Genomic DNA, 23,589 nt, shown 5'->3' on the forward strand with positions numbered 1-23,589 from the left:
AAGGAGGAAATCTCTTATATGTACCATTATATACAAATATAAATAAAACCAACTTCTACCAATATTGATAATCACTCCGAAACCCCCCTAGTGATATGTTGTAAACCCCCAGCTAGTGATATGTTGTAACTGATTTTCAGTTTTGTTCTATGATTTTGTACATTTGGACTTTGTAATGCATTATAACAAGTTTTTGTAAATTTTCCTAAGTTTAAAAAAACGTTATGGTATACGTTTATGGTACAGGTTTTGTTAAAAAATTATTCTATTTCTAGTATTTAATGATATTAACTAGTTTTCTCTACCTTTTCAATTTATCTCTGCACTGCTCAAACGGTTAACCGGCAGAGAATGCCTTCGGCATTAAGTTTGCCGTTATATAAAAAAAATATGATAAGTTATTAAATATATAAATACTGTTATGGTTTTAGAAATCAACAACCAGGAATAAACATGTCTGAATTTCAAAATTTATACTAATACCGATTTATTACCCTATTTCCGTAATAACACATCTGGCAACACATGCCCGACTCTACGTTCTATATTTTTAATTGGTACAGGTAATGGTACCTCTCGCGGTTCAGCCAGATAGACGTTGTCACGGAGTTCCGGGGAGTTGCACTTTAGGAGGACGGCGTAGAGGATGGCGCTGACTGCAGCTGAGGAGAGTTGCGCGAGCGCAGACCGCCGTGACTCTGAACAGTCTTGCGTCAGGCGCAGTAGGCAGGCCACGCTGAGCGGAGTGTCTTTATATATGATTTCTTCGACGCACTTCTGAAGCACTGTTCGGAAATTATATAACTGAGTATTTACTGAATCGATATAATAAGAATTGGGATGTTCACATGCTACATTGTCCCATAAATTAACGTTAAGTCTGAAAAGGATGACAAGGATATATTTTTTTTGAGAAGGATTTAACATATATATTAGCAAAACATTATATAACTAAAAACTGTTAGTACTAGAGAGGGCTATGCTCAGGATTTCTCTATGAGATCTAATATCAAAGGAAACACCTAGACCAAATAAAGTAAACGAAATAATCCAGAGGAGTAATAAGGTGAAATGTTGTTAGACAGGTCGTAGAACTCAAAACAAACTACCGCTGGAACCTGAAGGTTCTGAATTGGGCACCATAGGATGTTCATCCACAAGGTGGGCAGATGACCTTGTCAAAGTGATGAGAAAATGCTGGATGCAGGCCGCGTCCAACTGGTCTTATTGAAAATCTAAGGATGTTCCACGGCTGAAATAGTGGTAATAATGAAAAAAAAAATCTTCTCCGATGACCTCCATTACGCTTCATAATCTCTGAGACAAGATTAACAGCTTTACGTAGCTGTCGAGTGTAGTACCAGGCAATCATAGAGCTGTGTAGCACTGTACGCACCGTCATACTCGAGCTGGAGTATGTTCGCGTCCTCCAGCAGGGCGTGCGTGTAGTACCAGGAGAGCAGCGCGCGACCCACGCCGCCCGGCCCGGCACGCACCGAGAACCGGTCGTATCCAAACTGCGAGCCGCACACGCTGTGCTCCGGGTACAGGCAGCGGTAGAACTCCTGGCAGTGAACCGCGCGCTCCGTCGACGTCTGGCTCTCCTCACCGTCGCTTTATATACGTAATCCTCATTTAAAAACTTATAATCCACTTGAATATCTATTAGATATATAATTTAACTAAAAATAAGGTGCATACGCACATACATGCATATAGAACGCGAAATTATAAAACACTACTATTTAAAAATCGGCAATTCTAAAGGTATACCTGTATTCATATGCATGTTTGAACCATAAATTATTACAATCACAAACCCTTCTTACACCAAAAAGGTTCTTTCCCGGAATCGCATCTTGATACACTTATCAAAAAGAGAAAAAAAATCGGCGCTAATAAGTGTTTATGTTTTGACAACTTTTTCACGAAAACCCAACAAATTTATTAAATTCCGATAATGTTCACGCTGATAACATTATTCATTAATCGCTCACAATATTCTGATGAATAGAGGCAGACCTCCTGTAGAGTCAACAGCCTTTGGGGTCGAAAAGTTTTTTGAGTGGCGCCCAAGAGCTGGTAGCGCGGCGTGGGGCGACCCCCATTAGGTGGACCGAGGAATCAAGGTCGTGGAAAGTCGCTGGATACGGGCAGCACAAAACCCAGTCATAATAACAATCTTTGGCGGGGACTAATGCCGTGGGCGTGCGGTCGCCATTGTAGTACGTTGCGTATTAAAGAAATACTACATTTATAAGTCTAAGTTTATTATAGTTCAAGTACACGACACAGAAGCATAACAGAAGGTTACGAAGGAGTAGAAGTAGAACAGTACAGAGAGAACGAAGAAATAAACAGAAATCCGTAAGCGTTAACTTTTACGTAATTAAATTGCGAGAGCGTGGCCTCACGGCGTCGTGATGCTTTTTCGACTAGCTGCAGGTTTAAAACCGAGCGCGCCCAAAGGCGATATCGTTAGACGGCATCGGCGAACGCGCGCATATCAACTTATTATATATCCGACAGAGCCGGTAGCACGAAAAGGAGGTTTATTATTTAGTACAATGAATATGGCAACATCATCTATCAGCTGATATAACGATGATGTTTCAGCGACTTCCCGCGACCTTGATTCCTCGGTCCACCTAATGGAGGGTCGCCCCACGCCACGTCTACCAGCTCTTGGGCGCCACTCAAAAAACTTTTCAATCCCAAAGTCTGTTGGCTCCACAGGAGGTCTACCTCTATTCATCGGAATATGGTGAGCGAATAATGAATGGTGATGAATATATTAATACACTTACTTGAAGTTAAATTTCTCTTGGAACGTATTGACAAGTACGTCGAACGCGGGAGGCTTTTGTACCGGCACCATCAGATCTTTCTGTTCGATCGTCGGCTGGAACATAGAGCACTTTCATTCCCGTTGAGTAAAACAGTGCGAAAATAGATGAATAGGTGAATAAAACTGGTGGAATGAAACTCACTGTTGTAACGGCATCGGCGAAGTCATCCTCGGCGGAGGTCCAATGCGACAGGAATTTGTTGGGGTCCCTGAATGTTAATCCTGCTGCTTGCTGCAGACACTCCATTTCCAGATACAACCTGTGAAAATGAGTGAAATCGTAATTGTTAAATACATTTACATGACAAAAAGGTCCAATTAACAAGAGAATAAAAAATGTAATTTTAAACGATAGGTACATATCAAAGAAAAATAAAAAAAAACGAAAACATCTAAAACGTTACGTATATAAGAAGATAGATAATAGAAGTGACTTGATTTCTTGCTGACTGTACTCTGTACTGTAGTCGATTAGTTAATATTTATGATTTCCTCCATATGTGCCAAATCACGCCCCGCTGGATATAAGAGTTGGTTGAGAGCAGATTTTTGACTAACAATCTTCGTGAGATGTTGCCCATCGCGAATATTGTCCCCTTAGCCGGTTCTTACAGCAACAACGGGAGAAGAAGCTATACACTGATACCATTGCAGCAAATATCAACACGTATTATTGAAAAAATCTATGAGAGATGCTTGTGTCCATCAGTGATCGTCTTACAGTTAATATGATGATGGTTATATTGTAACAACCGCCGAAATATCTAAGCAGGTGGGGTAATTAAGGCAATAAAATTATTTTGGATTAAATGTGTGTTTCTTGCTTTATTGCATCTTTCACTGAAGCTGGTGTGCGGTGAGATGAAATGAACGTACGGATTACAATAGTCTTATCCTAAAGGTGGCTTTATTGTTTCTTTCCCTCACCTTCCCTGTGGTATTCAACGATGGGTCTCTAAGAAGGCCGGGATTTTTTTGTCTGACGTCTCGTCACCATTACTAAGCGATAGCAAAGGAGTAGTTGCCACTTCATCGTGGGTTTAAGTCTGATTTAGGTTAAGTTTACTGAAAGTTTTTAGATTTAATATCTTCTACATCATCAATGAAAAACTGACAATAATGATGCCAAGACTGAATTGTGTAAATACCTTGCCCCTAGCACGTCTTCCAGTAGAGCAGGCTCTGTGTAAGCTGCCGAGGCTGCTAGTAGCGCGCGTCGTGCGTTGATGTCTGCGTGGGCGTGCGCACGCGCAGCGACGGCCGACAGCAGATCTGCGGCGGGGGCGTAGCGCAACGCCGCCAGTCGATGCGACACATCAACTGCTACCGCAAACCCAGGTGGGTCAGCGTTTAGAGCCTGCTGGCCCACCAGGTGAAGCACGAGACCTTCGCTGCAAAAGACACACATACAGACTTAATTAAAAATATATCTTTCGTACCTGATAAAACATTTTTCTTAATATTAAATAATGATTTTTTACATTATCTGTTTTCAGTGCAAGTTTTTGTCTTTAGCTTTATCTTGGAAACTGTTTTGTATGTCCGATTGTAGTATTATAAAAATATTTATTTCATTTTATATCTGGTACACTTGGGTGTATAAGTGTATAATGTTAATTAAAGAAGTTATTACATTTGGCAAGAATTAAGCTGTACCTTCACACCTTTGGAGCTTTTAAACCTACAGACAATCATTATATATAGTGAATGAATATATGGTACACCCTATGTAAAAATCATTATAAAAAGCTCAGCAGTCACAGGCTCGGAATTCTGATTTACTGGGTTAAAGTCAATCCGAAACTTAACAGTTGCAATTTTTAAATGAAATTTAAGAATATAGGATGCTTAAATTATAATGTAAATCATGTAAATGTGTCACAAACCAAGTTACACAAATTTCGATCGACTAAAAACTCTTTAATTATATTGTGTGTATTGATGTGAGATTTTACTTCTTCTTATCAAATGATAGAAGACTACAAGGTATATGCGATATATAATTTTATTTTGATTCGATGCGGTCTGATATTTTTTGAATGTTGTATACCTAAAATTTTTAATGTTGCGACACCTATAAAGTAACACAATAGAATCGTTTTTTACACGGTAACTTTTATATTAAATTTTATATATATAAATTTTATATTCAAATATAATTACATTTTATATTTAAATAAATATGGGTTGTTTATATGTGATTTAAAGTAGAAAATCTTGAAAATGAATGGTTAAATATCTGCACGTGAAATGTGTTTTGATCCAACTACACCTACATTTTTTTAAACAGATTAAAAAAAATCTAAATCATAATATTACTTAAAAGAACGGTAAAATGCTCACCGCCTTGCGTCGTCATCCCCTGCGATACGGAGCAGCTTGGCTAGCTTCAATAGCTTGTCCCCGGCAAGGTACGCGTTTTGATTCAACGTCAAACACTGCTCTATCAAAGACAGCCTGTTCTCACAGAGACGAACTGGAACGGCGAAAAAAAACTTAAGTAAATTTAATTCTATTTATATGCATCTGTCGGAAATATAAAACATTTACCGTATATTCATACTTTAATATAATTTAAAATGAAAATAAAATTCCGCCTAACATCTCTCTCTTGATATTTTATAGAATCAGGCGTTATGTTGCGGAAGTCCATCCTAAGTAAGAAAAGGACCAATATTTAGCCACTTCCGCACATGCAGTGGTAGTCGTGCAACAAAATGCACCGCCCGCCAGCCTGCTGACAAATTCGCATGCGACAAACAATGCGAATTACACAACTACCAACGCCGAACGCGTGTTTCACCCCTCCACTGGGCATCTTCAGGATCTTCACAGAGTCAACAAGGATTCTGTGTTTGGCAATAATCGGTGTAACATAACTCCTGGAAGTGGCTAAATACTGGTCCTTTTCTTACTTATCTCTCCTTTGAATTAATATTAAACATCATCATTCATCATTTCAGCCACAAGACTTCCACTGCTGGACATAGGCCCCCTGGTTGCTTCCAGCATCTTCCCGCGACTACGACAAGATCTTCTGTCCACTTTGTCACTTCCTACGCTTCGCTTGCTGATCCGAGGTTTCTACTCCAGAACCTGTGGGCCCTAGCGACCATTTGTTCAGCGCACTATGTAACTTGCCCACTCTCTCTGTAAATCTCTAACCCGCTGTGCTATGTCGATTACTTTCGTGCAACGAATCTCGACGTACACCAATATCTCGCTTTGCGTCGTTTCGTTTTTTTTTTTAGTTGAGTCGCTGCTTAATTAGTAATAATTTTCACTGTGCGTCGTTAGATTTTCGAGGTTGCGTTGTTTTGGGTTCGAGTTTTTAATTTTTTTTTTGTTTTCAAAAGATAGCAATACTTTGTTTCTAAATGCGCCATGACATCAATACTCAGGGATTACCTAACTAAAAATCAACGCAATTTTAATATAGTTTTATTTTCACTTTGTTTTGCTAATTCCGGAGTTCAGTTTCAATTACGTAGTGTGTTGTAATGTAGTGTATTGTGCTTTTTTAAAAGAGAATAATAAATTTACATAAATTTTATCGTGTTCGTCTGATTACGAAAAGCAGAGTTATATTATCTCTGTTTTACAAATGTTGCTTTGTTAATTTTTTTTTAAAAAAGTTGTATTTTCGTAACCCTCGAACGTGTCTTTGATCTTTACATGGTTTACTATAGAAAATCCTAATTCACTTTGCGGCGTTTCAATTTGCGTCGTGTTTTTTTTTAACTTAACCACGACGCAAAGTGAGGTGTTGGTGTATAAGCCCAACGACGTCTTCTACAAAGCATATGCCTCCCAAAAAGTATCTATGGTGGAGATATACAATAATCGCCACGCTTGGTATATGGGGGTAACGATCGCAGTGGTATAAAATTGTATACCGGGAATTGAACCATTCCTTACCGCTAGGCTATCACTCTACGAACCTATTCATTTGTAATTCCATCTCGAAGATAAATCCTTGGTATAGATGAAGAGGATTTATAGTTTGTCGAGCGACTTGAGTCAAATGTTATATATTTTTTTACATATTAAATATATCAAATACAAATAATTTAGTAAAGCTGTAGTGTTGGCTTGGTATGGAAAGCATTTTTGTAATAAAAACCCGGGTTCCGTATGGGCGAATGAAATGGAATACGATTGTGCGAGAGAGACGCAGATAGAGTGTGAAAGTAGTTGTTTTTTTTTTCGTAAGCCAACCAGTAACTTTACGTAAACTTGCATCTGCCCGTAAAAAAATAATTATTACATACCTTGTATAGGAATAATGGTCAATTTGAAACTACTGAATAGCGGCAGAGCGGTTATAAGGTCAAGTTCTTGCTGTATTTCCTCATTTTCATCTTCTATCAACGACAGACAGGATCTGTGTAAGGCAAATTTAGAAAATTAAGTTATTTTCATAATAATAATATATTTAATGCACATAATATACTCGACATTAATAAAACGGAATGAACTGAGACATACTTACTGGATATACGTATATGAAATTCCGAACAAGGCCCTCTCCATAGGCTGTTTTAAGCGATTGTCAGCTTGCTTCACTGTATATTGGTTATTTTTTTTTAAATAATCATCAAAATAGACTAGGTAAACTGACGACATGGTCAAGATCATGGATAGTCGCTGGATACAGGCAGCGCAGACCCGTTCATTGTGCCAATCTTAGAGGTAGGCCTATGTATTCTTGAAGGCGTTTATCGGGTGAAGTGATGGTGATATCAAAATCATACTTGGCTAAGTCCAGAGCGGGCTCTGTGAGGCATGATGCGGAGTTGAAGTATTCCTTGGAGACGTCGAGGATGAGCTCGACGGAGCGCTGGTAGTCGAGCGCCGGCGGTGGCTTCACATGCGCACGCGCACACGACAGCACCGCCGCCGCGTATCGGATGCTCGCGGCGTCGCCCGACGCCAGCAGTGCGGACGCGTAGATCTAGAAGGGGGGGTTAAAAACCTTGCAATGAAACACATATTTATTATTTCGAATAAGCTGTGTAAAGTGGACTCAGATATATATATACCGGTAAGAAATATAGACTTTAATATCTTATTTAAGAAAAGAGAAAAATCAAAGACCAGACACTCGGGCGTGAATTAAAGCCCGCGGACGGAGAAGGGTAAAGTGATACGAAAAAAATAAAAATAAAATAATCAAATTAAAATATACCTCGTAACATTGTTCCTTAGTGACGCAATCATTGAACAAGCTGCTCTGCAGCTCCAAGATGTCTTTGAGAAGATTATCCCAGTCCGAGTGCGACGGTTTCTCGTCCCTATGAATTATTCAAACATGAATTATTTTCACATACACACACACACGCGCATGAATTACTATTAATTCTTTTACGTTTATACGAAAAAAATAGATCGTTGTATGTGTTAAAAATCTCCTCAATTTTGTTTCGCATACACTTGACTAAATATATTAATAATTTATATTTTTTAAATCCTTTATTGTACCAGCTAATTGCCTTCTATAAATTTCAGCTTCTATAACTAACGTATATTATAAAATATAAACTATTTACATATTTATGGGGGAGGTTTATGCCCAACAGTAACATCTTTTGGTCTGAAATGATATTGACAAAAATGATACATTTAAAGGGATTTATATATAACATTAGGCTTACGTAAATAGGTATATACAACTGTATGAAATATTGAATCCTAGGATCTGGAAATTAACAAAGATAATATATAAATGTATCTTGGTTATCACTCGAAAATATTACATTTTTTCTTCCCCAAACCGAGACAATCATACCAGTACCAGCCGTAATTAAAAAATTGTAGTAATAGACAATATTTTATTTCCTCTTTTAGACAAGTCAGATCGAATTTTATAACAGATATCTAATGCAAATATTATAAGCAAATATGTTCTTTTAAATAAATATAGTAAAGTTGTTATAAAGTAAGTATAGGTACCCCTGCGGCAGGCTGCGCGCGAGGCGGGCTAGCAGGCGCTGGGCGGCGCGCTCATCGCCCATCATGTCGCGGAGCTCGCAGATGGTCACGAGCACACCGCGCCACGACGCCCGCGAAGCTCCGCCCACGAGCCGCTCCAGCGCGCCCACGCGCCGTATCAACTCGCTGTTCGATATGCTCCCATCACTGCGCACACGCACATTAATTTCACACAAGTGTATAAGTACATAAACCGGACTGTGAGCTTATACATAAACAGTTTCACTACTGACCTATTTTGCTAAACGCCACCTATTACCATCTACCCATTATCATCTAATTTAATTTTGAGGGGGAGTACAGTGGGAATCTTTCCCGGTACATTCGATATACACTGCTGTATTAGATTCCTATTCACTAAAACTCATCGTTAGTTGTGTATTTTAGTTTTGGAGGGGATCCCAAATCTACGGAACACCCAGGTACCCCTGAGCATTATGAAACATCTCTGGAGAAAACTAAACCACGACATTTTCGCTATACAGCAACGCAAGACTTTAAGTGGACGATGAAGGTCTCAAACTTTTTTCCAAGGTGGAAATCTTCTGAATTTGAACCAGATACCCTGCCTTCTGAATAAGGAGAAGGTTATGCAGGATTTCTATCCCATGAAACTCTTGTTGGAAACCTTCCGTACCTATGAATGGGCTCCAAAATCTACGAAATACACCATTGTCCCTCAATAATGTGGAACATTTTGGGAGGAAATGAACCTCCTTCAACATTCTCGATGTGTAGCAAGACATGATCACTTCGTGTTGCTGATTGTCCAGGTTCACTTTAAGTGGGCGATGAAGGTTCCCACCCTCAACGCCTGTGAACTGGACGCCATATTTACTCGGCTCTTGCGATAATGGATACCTTAGCTCATTTCTACAGGCTAGTATTCTTTCTTTTGACGTACGCAACGAATTTAAAATGAATAATGGTCATATTATCTTCGTAATATTGCTGGAATGTCCTAATAATAATTCACCTTTCTTTAAGTATGGTATTGAGTAGGTCACAGGCCATGTCCAGCTGGTCTGTGGTGGTGTGCGCTATGAGACACCGCTCAGCCAGCTCCAGGTGTGTGCGTACATCCAATTCGAATTCATTAGGTGATTGTAACACCTGCAACAAATGACGACTATTTTACGTACAGATCGAATGGTTAACATGAAATATAAACATTTATTCAAACCTTTTTTTATTCTTGTGTACACTATAATAGATGATAAAGATGCCCACTACAAGGCATAGGCCTCTTTCTTCCTTCCCCTTCTCTGACTTCCTTCCGTCTACCTTGACCATGTCGACCTTCCTGTAACGGCTCATGGTCGTCACTTGAGAAATCCTTGGTCGTCGGATGCATAACCGATATGCCTTACCAACTGCCACTTCGTACGAACTAATAACTAACTAATCTTTGTAAAATATAGGAGAAAAAAAATGAAAGCTTTCTAAACCTTTTCTGGTTCAAAAAGTAGAATAAAAGTAAAAGAAAAACTGTGTTTAATATATGTAAATAATAGAATAAAGCTGCAAAAGTGAGGTTTAAAGAAAATTGTAAACAAAGATACCTGGAGTGCAGTAATTAAGAATATATGGAGAATAGAACGGAAGTGAAAGACAGAAAATTGTGGAATGAAAGAAGTATAAAGAGATAGATCATTGCGACGAATGAAAGAGAAAGATAGTAAAAAAAAAGTGTGGAAAATCAATAAAGAAAATGAACGACCCTGTACCAACAATAGAGATATAAGAGGCCCTCAATAGCGGGTGGCATTAAAAAAAACATTTTCTAGAATGTTATTTTAAGAGTAAACATTTAAATCATAATTTATAACTAATACAGCTACTAACGACAAACCAGTAATTAAAAATAAATAAATTAAAATCAAAAAGGCCAAAATTTATGATTCTATAGATTTCCAATGGGACCAGTTGCAATCGACCTGGTTCCTGACTCCTACACGAAGCTTGACAAAATAAACAATAACGTTTAATATACATACGTAAATACTTACAAGCAATATAGAGGAAAGATCATTTATACTCGTGCTCTCCAGGTAGTTGATGAGGCCGTTCAGGCAGGTCTGGATGTCGTTGGTCAGACGCTCGTAGCGCTTCAGGAACGGCACCACGAACTGCCTCAAATCGGCCACGTAGTCCTCGGGCGCCGACTGCATCGTGAACAAAACCTTGAAGCTTAGGAAGAAGGCTTTGTGCTTATTTTACTGTATATAACAGGGGTGGTCAACCTGGGGCGCGCAAGCCACATGCAGTTCCTTCACCGATTGTTTTGGGCTCCAATTACTGACGAATTATTTGAATATTTTAATGTGTGTTACAAATTGAAAAAAAAAATACTCGTCTGCGTAAGTGCAATCCAATTATAGATAAGAATTAACTAACCGGCATCTGAAATAATTATGTATAATTTTCTAAATCAAATACATATATTTTGTACTTCTGATTACATAATTTGTTTAAAAAATAATTATACACTTTTGCATTTTTTAATTGCGTATTTAAATGCGGCTAGTATAAATTTTCAAATTTCGAATAATGGCTCCGACTAGCAAAGATCTTCATCATCAGATCATCTTAGCCACCCCTGATATATAGGATACACCAAACAGGATACAGCCAATTTGTGTTGAATTTAACAAAAACGAAAAGAAAACGTAGTATTGTTTTTTTTTTCGTTAAATATTTTTTCTAAAATAGACCTTAGTTACTCCATAATACATCCAGCAGGCATATAGTAATAAGCGGACATTTTAATGTTACGTTATTACAAACAAACACTTCAATTTTATTTACTTGTAAAGACAATTGTACTTTCTCTAAACAAAAATAATGAATTTATAAATTTAATTACAGGTCAGTTATTATGGTGACATCTGATGAGGTTTCTAAAGACTTACCAACTTCATCAATAAGGTGCAGGTTTCTAGCGGTGTCATCTTCTCCACTTCCTGAAGCGTGACGCCTTCCATGTTGATATCATATAAAAGTGTTCCCAACGTGGTCAGGTGGAACAGTATGTTGTCAAGTCCGTCGACACCACCACCCTCAGTTGCCAGCTTGATCAACGCCAGCGAGTGCGACACGAGCCCACAGCGCTCTTCTATCTCCCTCGCTCGCCGCTCGTACCACGGCCCATAATCTACGAACGCTGCGTCAGCCGCCTCCGCCTCCGGTGTCAGGTCCTCTGACCAATTCGAACTCCATATTGGCCTTCGCAAATAATTTTAATAAAATTAACATTACACCTGCCACTTAACACGGATATCCTAATAAAAGAATGTTGTATACCTATACATAACAAAGAAACTGTACCAACAGACTTCGTACTAGAAAAAAAATTGATTTAAGGCTTTTATAGTAAAACATAGTCGGCATTTAAGCCCGTGAACGCCCACTGCAAGGCATAGACCTCCCCAAAAGATATCGGAGGGGGGGGGGGGATATTTTGATACGCAGAGGAAGTTGCTGTTCATCCTCTGGAAACTTGTTTAGGAGAAGTGATAATACTTTATAATTAATGCGCAGTTTGATTTATTTAAGATTATATCCTGGGAATCGAACCGCTTAGCTACCACATTTCGAATTTATATCAAATATACATTACACGTATATCTGACATATAACAGTGGTGCCGTATTATTTAATAATTGTGACGAAAGTTTATATAACATAAAAGCTGCCCAAGTAGGTTTTGACAGATTTCGCATTATCAAAATTATAATGGGCATGTCGTAAGCCAGCAAAAAAAAGTTTTCAAAAATAATAACACTATAAAACTATAGCTACAAGATGATATTTTCATTACAAATTCAATAATTTGTACATTTTCTCCTTGATTACAATTACAATCTTTATTGGCGTAATTTTTTAGATATTTGCTCTTTTGTTTATATGAAAAAAGAAAAATAATTCCGGTACAAATTTTTCAATTATTTTTCTCCATAAGCAAAATCTCACTGCCGTAACAAAGAAAAGATGAAAGAAATTGACTGAACTGAAGCCGTTCCAGTGTTTTGTACTTAGCAACACATTTGGCAATGTTTACATTTTTATTTACATACATATAATAACAAGCAGTGGTATCCCGAGGGTTCGATTCTACATACAATCATATAAGGCATAAAATCTTGTATAATTCACACTTTGTGCATTAATTATATGGGATTGCCTCTGCCCATAAGTTTCAAAAGGATGTGGATGTGTTCATTGAATACTATAATACCATACTTTGATTGCCAATCTGCATAGATATCTTTGGGAATACCTATATCTTGCGACAGGTGTACATGGGCTGCAACGACGACGACGATGACTAGATATAATAACAAGTCTATTTATATTTTTTTTAAATAATTTGTTCACGTACATACTTTTTGGTTTAATGTGTGCACTATTGACAGATGACAAATTCAATTAAAGATAATAATTTTTTTAATTCTTGCCTGATGATAAGTGCTCTGTTGTATGTTTACAAAGCCATTGTAAAGGTATTTTTTGAAAGTAGAAATTAAAATTTTTATGGCTTAGAGAACAGATATTTTATATACATATAAATGGATCAGTACACTCGGGGCTCACAAGGAATATTTCCTAGTCTACTTTTCAAAAGAAAACTGTAATCGCTGGAGAAGAAAAATAAATCTAAAATTATGTACCTGAAAATTTCCTTCCTGCACCAATCGTGTTCTATTTGCAACGGCTCCACCTTCACAGGTGACTTATGTTCGAACATCTCCAATGGTATCTTGGTGGGCAGGAGATGTTGGAAGTCGAGCGGATCGATTGTCTCCGGCAGCTTCTCCAGCACAGCCAGTTGCATGGGCACAGTCTTTAGATGCGGCCAGAGGCAAGTGAGCGCTTCTAAACGGCCCTCTTTCGCAATCTCCACCGCGCTGTTGAATATGCTGTTGCTTCGGAGACGGTCGTACTGGTCCTTGTTGTAAGTAGATTTCTCGCATTTGAGTATAGACTGCGAAAATAATTTGTTTATACTTTATAATGCCAATTATAGACGCGGTGTGGGTGGACAGTCCACCAGGCGGACTGGTGATAAAGTCAAGGAAGTCGCTGGCTGCGGACAGAGAAAGACCAGATCATCACTGTTTTTGTGGGGGGCCTACGTCTTGCAGTGAGCATCTTTCGATTGATATAGTGATGATGAATGCGTACCACTAAATATTTTTTATAAGCAAAAATTCTTATAGTGTTTTACTGCATCATTTTTACAGAGCCATTTTATCATTGATTTCACCATTAAATCCCATACGAATTAAAAAAAAATCTGAAAAAATCTGAATTTATGCTAATTACTTACTGTTTTGATTAATAGAAAAAAAAGATTATAAATTGGCTTAGCTTAATACAGGCAAGATATATGAAATTCAACAACGGCAACGGAGATGAGATTATCGTAATTTCCTATCAATAATAAAGTAAATACACATTGCAAGGCATCAATTAATAATAGATAAAATAGTTTTATTATACAAGCGAAACAACAACTTTAATGGTAAATGATATATTTCATGAAAATCTTTAATCAAATACAGTTCTTTTAGCGATGTGTTTGAATCTTAAATCTTTATTTTTTTTAATTGCGTCAAAAATTATAAAAAAAAATTTAATATAATTTTGGACTTTGGACTGTAAGTTAAAAATTGCTATAAGATCCCTATTGCTTTATAAAGGGCGATTGGTCATAGATGTAAAAGTTTTAAAGAGGTGATTGTTTAGCTCTTTGCTGTCAACTAATGTATCGTAAAATATAATAAAAATTATCAATAGTTTCAAAAATAGCCTAAATTTTAAAATTAATAATTGTTTACTATGTGTTCCTGCAGACTTTGTACTACCAGAAGTTATTGGTCAAAGTCGAAAAAAATGGAACATATTATATAGTGATTAATTTTTTTTTAGTATAATACTCTTTATTGTACACACTAAGATACTTTTACAATACTAATTTTCATTAAATTAAATAATTAATTTATATGGGTTGATGGGAAAAATTTACATCTATTTAGCTTCAAAATTTGCTGATAAATAACTAATCATCCTGTATCATCTATAGTTGCGGTAAACGGTGATAGAATCGGTAAACCATGATAGCTAGATTATTACTATTGACCCTTCTCAAGTCATACTTAAAAACACTGCCTGCGTTTCACTTCTTACCAATATCTATAAGTAATGGGCTTTGTCCTACTTCCCAATAAATATAATTATAAATAATAAATTATTTTATAACTGCCTAAATGCTTTATTATTTGAAATAATCCAACAAACTTACTTCATACAGACTAAGCCTCTCCTTGTAGAACAGCATCACGTGCCTGCAGCGAAGGAGTTCGCTGGTATACGAGTTCAGATCCTCCAGGCCTATATAGTCCGGCTCCAGCATGTCGTCCTCGTTTTTATCCTTATTGATGTCTGATGCCATGAGAAACAAAATCCATAAATTACCCCATTGAATCATAATAGCGAGGTAAAGATGTGTTCACATGTACATCACGCGATGATTAAGTTGCACTAATATAAAAAAGACTTGTATGACACATGTATGCAACAAATATGTACTTTCGTCACTTTTTATAAATAAATATTGTAAGATTTTGAGTTTTTTTTTTGTTTAGAATTTTTTCAAAATTTTCAGTAAATTTATGAATGAACTGGCGCCAAAATTTGTTTTGCTCTGGACGTCTCTGCCAAAAGACATATTACTCTATTTCAGAGTACGTTCATACTAAATATGTTTGATAATGATGTTTTACTACGATAGGGTTGCCACTGCTCATAAAACAAAATTTTCATATGAGCAGCAGCATCCTCCATACCATGATACGACACTAATCACCAAACCGCCTGCCAAACGTAGCGAATATGTTATATACCACCATAGATATCTTTGGGGTAGGCATATCCCTTGTGGGCATCTATACGACGACGTCGAGTTCATGTGCCAATCTATATACCAAGGAAATTTATTTACATTATTACGGAGCGGAGAGCTTATTATTGCCGCCCACCAAAATTACCTGTCTCTTTCACTCGCTTGTGAAACTTCGATTGAATAGCACCGTATTATCTCTTTCCGGTAAATACACTACTTCCGTTAAATACGCTTACCATCCGTAATTCCGGTAAATACGCTTACCATCAAGGATCCTTTCATTGGTTAGCTGCAAACCGAACTGCAGTAACTCCTTAGCAGCTGACAAACTCTCTGGAAGCCTGTCCACGCATTGGTGCACTGCCCAGATCTTCTTCGACACTTTACTCTGGCATACGAGAAAAATACATTAAAATAAGTAAGACAAGTAGCAGGTGCTCAGCCGCAGCGCAAGAATCTGACAGATCGAAGGGGGGAAGGAGGAGAGGGATCACCTCAAATGCCAGCCGAGCTACGCCAATACTTGCAATAAGGAGTTCTCACGTGAATACTACACGTGTATCTCTATTAACAGTCCAACTGTTTTTCTTCCCATCATCATCAGTTCACCCGCAACACGTCCACTGCTGGTCATAAGGTTACCCCAGTTTCTTCCAATGAGACTGGTTAAAACCGACCCGCATACAATATCTCCGGACGAACTTAACAAGGCCACCTGTCCGCTTTGTTACTGGACGTCCGAAGCTGTGCTTCCTGGTCCGTCTTCAATCCAGAACCCAGCGGCCATCTGTTCCGCGCGCCATATGACTTGCTTCCTGCCGTTTTTACTTACCAATACGCCGGGTAATTTGAGTTACTTTCGTTCATATGCTAATCTTCCTGTTCCTGATTCGAATCGTAGAGATCTTCTTGTCAGCTGATAAACACCTACGGTAAAGCGTTCACAAAAAATCGGCACGAAGACATGTCTTATGCTCCTCTCACCTTAATTATGTTTTAGGCTCATCTAGTGGGGGGCGTACTCACGCCGCGTCTACAGTGGTATACCAAGATAAAATAATAATATTAATAATATATACATTTTGAATTAATTATTGAATGATTTAAAAAAAAAATTACCAGGTACTTCTCTATGGCTTCGGTGGAGACCGGATTCTTCCTCCACTGCTGCTGGTACACCTGGTCGCTGTCCAGCCCGAACGTGGCGGCCAAGGACAGTGCCTCGGTATAGTTTCCGCTGTCGATCTAACAAACATATAACCATAGACATTATTATCACTATTTTATTAATAAACCTATATACAAGGCAAATGTATGTTGTTGCTTTTCAGATTTGACATAATAAAATTTATGGTTAATGTCATGCATCCTTGCTTTGCCCAAAACAATGTTACTAAGTAATAAAAATATATTTGCTGCGATTTATATTATTTAGTGACAAAAATAATAGCTGATGTGATAAGAATGTAGTATGTAGAGTACTGTAATACTATTTAATGACAGAAATATTAGCTAATATGAGAAAAATATATACTTTTTGGTAATAGAAATATTAGCTGATGAGATAAGAATTTAAAGAAAATATTTTGAACTTTTACTGATACTCTTTATCAATCTTACCTTCCTGGAGAACAGTTCATTGGGAGTGGTACTCTTGACACCCAGAAGTCGGTATATACGGGACACCACCGTGATCTTCTTAGGCTTCGGCTGGAACGTCTCCATGTCCGTTATGGCGAAGAGAATAGTCTTAAATAATTCTTTTGTCAAATCCAGCATCGAGTCTTCTACTTCCTCTTCCACTTTAACAACCTCCATCTATAAAAACCAAAACATGGCGGACATAGATTTATTTATTATGATATTAAATATTAACGACTGCCTTAATATAAAAAAAAACATTGCTTCTATTAACGCCGTTGACATCGAGGCAAATTTATTTTAATTTTAACATAAACCATTTCCATTAATTGTGTTATGAAATCCAGCACACCGCTCCCATACTCTGCCAGACAGTGTTAATATAACTCTTTTTAATGGTTCTTTTATAGTCAAGTGAAAGGGACAGACGACGGTAGCAGGCGTCAACCATTGTGAAGAAATTTAAAAATGCGTTTACATGCGAGAAATCAAGACGGATCTTGGAGGCTTCGAAAGAATGCCGAAATTGAGACTTTAGTAGCACAGCCAAATATCATTGGCGAATATAAAGCTCAACGAATCCGCTGGCTTGGTCACTTGGAGCGAATGGGATCGGATCGGAGCGTGAAGGTAGCGTACCTGGAAAAACCGAGGGGTCGAAGACCAGTGGGTAGACCCAGGTATCGCTGGATCGATCGCGTTGGGGCAGACTTGCGCGAATTGAATGTCAACCAATGGCAGACGATGGCGCAAGATAGAGGAAAGTGGAAGTCTCTCGCTTCGGAGGCCAAGACCCACTTTGGGTCACTGAGCTAGCGGAGTAGTAGTAGTAGTTTACATGCGACCACTTTCTTAAAAAATATGCAAGTAATAATTTATGTATTGATTTTTTGAATTTTTTCATCATACACTTCTCGGTTGAAGAAAAATACTGTACGAATATCTTTGTAATATACTTTTATTACTTTTAATTTAAATTGTAAAATAAAGGAATTGTCAACATAAAGGCATAAGAACCCGTGTTCAGTTTTAATGACAAATGTATGTAAACGCATCCTTACCACATTATTACTAATCAATGAGATAAATTGTGCATTCTCTCGAAAGGTTTAAAGTTTAAAATGATCCATAAGAAAAAAAAAAACAAAAAATATAAAGAATTTTTCAAGTTGAAAATTATTGTGTAACATAGTATCAATCATTTCAGTATCTTTGCTCTAAGAATACAATATTTTAAATTATCCTTACGTTCCTTTCTTATCTTTCATGGTCAAATTCCAGCTTGCTTTTCTTCCAAACATTTTTTAATTCACGTATTCATTGCTGTTTTTACTTTACATAAAATTACCCTTACTAAGATTCTATAAACATTAATTCACTGTGATTGTATATGTAAAGGACTTACACTTTCGTCACTGCGTGATTTCATGGCTGGCAAAACGCTCGACTCACATTCTAGGGCCATAAACACACCATCATGGGCGCGAGTTACCTGGCGAAAATGAAATTTAATTATATATTTTTTAAATCGCTAAATTATAGTGAATACTTTAAAAAAAATCATCAAATCAAATTATCATCATTGTCTTTATTATTCATCAGAAGATAGAAGCACACATGCAAGACAGGATAGAAAGGTCTCCGCGATGACCACGTCACGACCTTGAATATGCCGTTGGTTAACCTGGTGGACTTGCCCACGTCGTCTACCGTCTCGTTATCACCACTCGAGAATCGGTCCCATAGCTCTTGGGAAGAATCCCAGAACCTTATTTCACAGAAACTATAATCAATTTGGACTCTTCTATAATGGCACAACCTAAAATACTTTGTTTCGAAATTTTCAAATGGACACTGATCTGAGAAGACCATAACGACCAACAATCTCCTGTGAACTATAATTGAACAAATACATTACCAGACTGTGTTATCACTCAAATAATCTAACTGTAGTTTTTGCAAGTTTTGACCAAAATTTTCAAAATTTTTAAAAAATACTACTAATATTTCTTGAGTCTATTAAAAACTTCATATACTAATATGTTATAAATAAGTTTTTAGCAAAGTCGACATACTTTTGTTTACATGAAAAAGGATATTTTATGGGATACATGGGCCATTTGACACATATATGTCGGATGCAGTTTAAAAAAAAAATCGAAGCAAATCTCATTTAAATATTTTTTAAACAAGTCCTTCGACATTTTACACTATGTTGTCATCTTCAACCAAAAGTTACCAAGTTATTTGTTGAATATACAAAACAGTTTATTACAGACTTTCAGTTCCATCATCATCATCATATCAGCCGTAAGACGTAGGTAGGTGTTGTGCACAAGCTTCCGTCATAGATTTCCAATAGGACCGGTTGGAAGTAGCCTACATCCAGGATCTTCCTTCGATCAGTCGTCTGTTTACCTTGTTGTTCAGTTTCATAACCTAATAGGACCAGTTGGAAGCAGAATGCGTTCAACGTTCTGAAAATTTGACCAAGGTAGGCTAGAATCCTTACAGGTGGTGTCACCTCATTATTCATTTCATCATCTCTTCCGATATTATAATATTATTATTTTTATATCTTAATACAAACCCGCGGCGTTCCCTGGAAGAACTCTGGTTTCTTTCCGAGGATGTTGACCATATCTTCGATGTCGCAAACGCTCACCGCGCCACTGAATCGCGACACGATTATCTCCTACAACATTAAACTTATAAATAAAAAGTATTTTAAAATTTGTCCACAGAGTGTTTGGTTATAGGTGCAAAAGCTTCGAAACGGTGAAAAAACAAATGCTCGTAAACAGCCAAATATCACATCATAGAATAACCGGCATTTTATAGACCTATAAATCCGTCAGTTGTGTAACATCTGGAAATTTTGAAAGTGGCTTTAAGGCCTTATTTAACTTAATTTAAACTTATGCAGGCTAAAAAAAAGCTTCAAGCTTTTACAACTACACCTATCCCCCGATTTACACGGTAGTTACGTTCCTGAGAAAAACGTGTAAATCTAAAATTAAAAAATAATCAAGTCAAAACCGTGTAAATCGAAAAGCTTGCAGAAAATGCATAGTTTTGCTATTTAATAGTTGTGATAATTTTCAATATTTTTAGGTGTACACAGAAATAAAAATAAAATTCACGGTTTCTTTTTAATTTATAATAATCTGAATTATGCACTCACTTCTAATTTACGAATATGGAAAATTAAATCTTTCTGAAACTGTGAAACTTTCACTTAAATACAATTTTCCGTAAATAAAACTTTAATTTTATGCGAAGAAATACAGACACAGTGTGCGTGTGCTGCAAGTCACTCGTGCTCAATCACAGTAGCATTTAGTAGAGTGCGATAAAAACAAAAAAAACTTATTTGGAAAACCGTGTAAAAGTGAAAACGTGTAAAACAAGTACCGTGTAAATCAGGAGATAGGTGTATTTAGAAACACCTTGCGTATAAAGAATATAAAATAAGCTATATAATGGAATACATTTTCATCGTCATGTAAATCGAATAACACCCACTGTAGGCACAGGCCTCCACCTAAATCGCACATGATGACCAGTCCTGCGCTGTCCTCGTCCAGCGGCTTCCTGTGATCTTGATTATGACGTCGATCCTAGTAGAAGTTCTACCTCGCGTGTACTGGAACGTGGTATATAACTCACCTCATTAGTCCACCAGTTGACGTCCGCAGGGTAATAGAGAGAGAGGTCCTTGTGCGGCTTATCGGCTGCGACGAGGGGGTTGCGGAGATCGAACTCGGGCTGACTGGCCAACGGCCAACGCTTCAGTAACTTGAGCAGCGGCAGCCGCCACACCGTGACGTCACCGTTGCAGTGCACGCACACCAGCTTCGTGTTGTCAGCCGACAACTCCATGCGGACTATGAAGTTCTGGTACACATATATTTACGATGCGATCACATCATATGCAACTGCTGCGAGGCTCAAATTTACAATGAAGTGTTGAAAAAAGAAATGAGGAATGAATGAAAGGTGATACAGAGCAAAAGGGAAAGACAGTAGAATTGTGGAATGAAAGAATAGACCGAAAGACAATGTGAAGTATGAAAGAAGAGAAAGAAAATAATAAAAAATTCTGTGAAAAATTAATTAAATTTGCCCAAAAAGTCCCTGTCCCACAAAAGAAAGGGGGTACGAGAGGCGAAAAAAAAAAAGTATTGAAAACAATTTTGCTCGAAGTGTATAATTCTTACATCAACATTAGTAATAAATGTTAAAAATATGTATACGTGGTATTTTTTCGTCATTTCAACCCATGGACGCTCATTGCAAGATATACGCCTCCCCCAAAGATATCCATAGGAGTAAAAAACCAATCGCCACGTTTGGCAGACAGATAGGCGATCTTAGTCTGGTATTATGGTGCGCAGTGGACGCTGCAGTCCATTCTCTGGATACATGTTTTGCGGCAAACCCATATAATTATTGCGTAAAGTGTGAATTATATAACATTATATCCCGGGGCTCGAACCCGTGATTTACGATCGCAAGTCTCAGTACTCTACTGATGGACTAACACTGCTTAATCTAAATGGGTATACTAAATATCACTTTGTAATATCGATTTAAATATTCGCATCAGCTATTTAGATAATTTGTCATATAAATGTTACATAAATATAGTATAGTACAGTACCCGGCGATAAATATTGCACATCGACCTTTGGAAAGAGACAATAGGCTAATTTCAATAAGAAAGGAAAGAGACAATAGGCTAATTTCATAAGAGAAAATAGGCTATTTGCCGGCTAACTCCGGCGCTGGTAACGAAAGGGTTAACTAGTCAGGCTTAACTAGTTTAAAACCATATTTATTTTTATTTATCTATGTGTGTACGTGTTCAAACTAATCATGGGGTTAAATCTACATCAATATATATACATATAAATGTATCCATCTTCGTGTTTATTTCTAGGTGGGAATAACATAAGAAATATATTACTATTACTCATTAATCTTTTTTGCCACAAGTTTCCTAAAACTTTGTAGAAATTTTCTGGAAATTTCGAGAAAAACAATGATGCGATATGACAGTTCACGTGTTGTAAATTTATATTGTCGAATAGCGACATAGAATATTATTTATTAATATCATATTTATTCAATAGATAATATGATCACTTCGAAATAAATTACATTTATCAGCAAGTGTGTTTATATATTTATGATTTGAAACACTTTATGTATCAACCTTTATTTAGTGATATGTGTGTCAATATTAAATAAATATCGATCGTTTTTGTCTATTTCATATCTTGTGTAAAATGCTCTATCGACTTAATCTTTGTAAGGACAAAATTACGTCATCATTAGCTAAGCATGGAAAAGGGGAATTTCACAGAAATAAAATTCTTCACTTAAGTCTAAATAAATACGGGAGAAGCTCGAATAAATGTACGCACTTCTATCTCGGCCTTCGTGTTATTAATACCTCAACCTACTGGTCCTAGGAAGAATCCCACACTTTTTTTTCTCTTTTACTCATTGGCTTAATTTTATTCTACTTTATTTCCATTCATTCAATGGTATTATTCTCCTACTTACCAAAGACTTGGGGGTGACAAATGGAATGTACAGCTGAAATCTCTCGTTAGCAAACTTTGCCTCCAGTTGATCGGACACCACTGACAGCTTGTAGAATGGGTCGTCGTTCAATATGCGCCACGCCGTGATTCCCGCGCTCAGTGGAGAAGACGGGTCCTACAAAAAAAAATACAATAAAAAAACTTATTAGATTTTTGATGAATCATCATCAACGATGGGAAAAAAGTGGAGCTATTTAAAAAAAATATTGACGGATATGTTAGTTAGGACATCTCTTAGAGAATCAAGAATTTAAATAAAGAATTTCTGAAACTCGACGTTTTTTTTTTTGACGTTGTTTTGAAGCCTTTGAGGCTTCAAAAAAATAATTGTTAAAAAAAATCTACAATATTTCGTTTTTATTCCCGTAAAACATATGCTTTTACGAATATTAAAAACATTTACTTCTTAACTCGTTTTTATTTTTGTTTTACGTTACTTAAAATGTCAATATGCTGTCTTCACAGTGCAAGTATCAAGAACCATCAGTCAATTTTTTTTTGCCAAAAACTTATTTATATTCAAATTTAAATAACATTTATAGATTGCATTTAATAGTAAAATTAAGTTAAATTTTAATAACCAAACAAACCAC

At 37.0% G+C, this 23,589-nt stretch overlaps 1 protein-coding gene across 2 annotated transcripts in view; it reads right to left on the reverse strand.

Moving 5' to 3' along the window:
- The window catches only part of LOC137926671 (NBAS subunit of NRZ tethering complex-like), a 43,264-nt gene that overhangs the window by 15,215 nt on the left and 4,460 nt on the right, over positions 1 to 23,589 (reverse strand). The window contains exons 7-28 of one of the 2 annotated variants that reach the window (XM_068770344.1): positions 22,956 to 23,111; positions 21,054 to 21,281; positions 19,975 to 20,079; positions 18,790 to 18,876; positions 17,364 to 17,561; positions 16,863 to 16,988; positions 16,008 to 16,131; positions 15,144 to 15,283; positions 13,510 to 13,823; positions 11,752 to 12,064; positions 10,849 to 11,004; positions 9,816 to 9,952; positions 8,801 to 8,986; positions 8,037 to 8,142; positions 7,603 to 7,802; positions 7,120 to 7,232; positions 5,192 to 5,324; positions 3,997 to 4,239; positions 2,991 to 3,108; positions 2,808 to 2,902; positions 1,397 to 1,614; positions 574 to 785 (exon numbers count right to left, since the gene is read on the reverse strand). In XM_068770344.1, coding sequence (XP_068626445.1) covers positions 574 to 785; positions 1,397 to 1,614; positions 2,808 to 2,902; positions 2,991 to 3,108; positions 3,997 to 4,239; positions 5,192 to 5,324; positions 7,120 to 7,232; positions 7,603 to 7,802; positions 8,037 to 8,142; positions 8,801 to 8,986; positions 9,816 to 9,952; positions 10,849 to 11,004; positions 11,752 to 12,064; positions 13,510 to 13,823; positions 15,144 to 15,283; positions 16,008 to 16,131; positions 16,863 to 16,988; positions 17,364 to 17,561; positions 18,790 to 18,876; positions 19,975 to 20,079; positions 21,054 to 21,281; positions 22,956 to 23,111 — 3,708 coding nt within the window. Of the gene's footprint in view, positions 1 to 573; positions 786 to 1,396; positions 1,615 to 2,807; positions 2,918 to 2,990; positions 3,109 to 3,996; positions 4,240 to 5,191; positions 5,325 to 7,119; positions 7,233 to 7,602; positions 7,803 to 8,036; positions 8,143 to 8,800; positions 8,987 to 9,815; positions 9,953 to 10,848; positions 11,005 to 11,751; positions 12,065 to 13,509; positions 13,824 to 15,143; positions 15,284 to 16,007; positions 16,132 to 16,862; positions 16,989 to 17,363; positions 17,562 to 18,789; positions 18,877 to 19,974; positions 20,080 to 21,053; positions 21,282 to 22,955; positions 23,112 to 23,589 lie in introns of both variants that reach the window. The other variant, XM_068770343.1, reaches the window with a different exon arrangement.

The sequence above is a fragment of the Battus philenor genome, unplaced genomic scaffold, assembly GCF_028537555.1.
Source record: "Battus philenor isolate CCGP_79_NKW_IND1 unplaced genomic scaffold, ilBatPhil1.0.hap1 SCAF_3, whole genome shotgun sequence".
Taxonomy (NCBI): Eukaryota; Metazoa; Arthropoda; class Insecta; order Lepidoptera; family Papilionidae; genus Battus; species Battus philenor.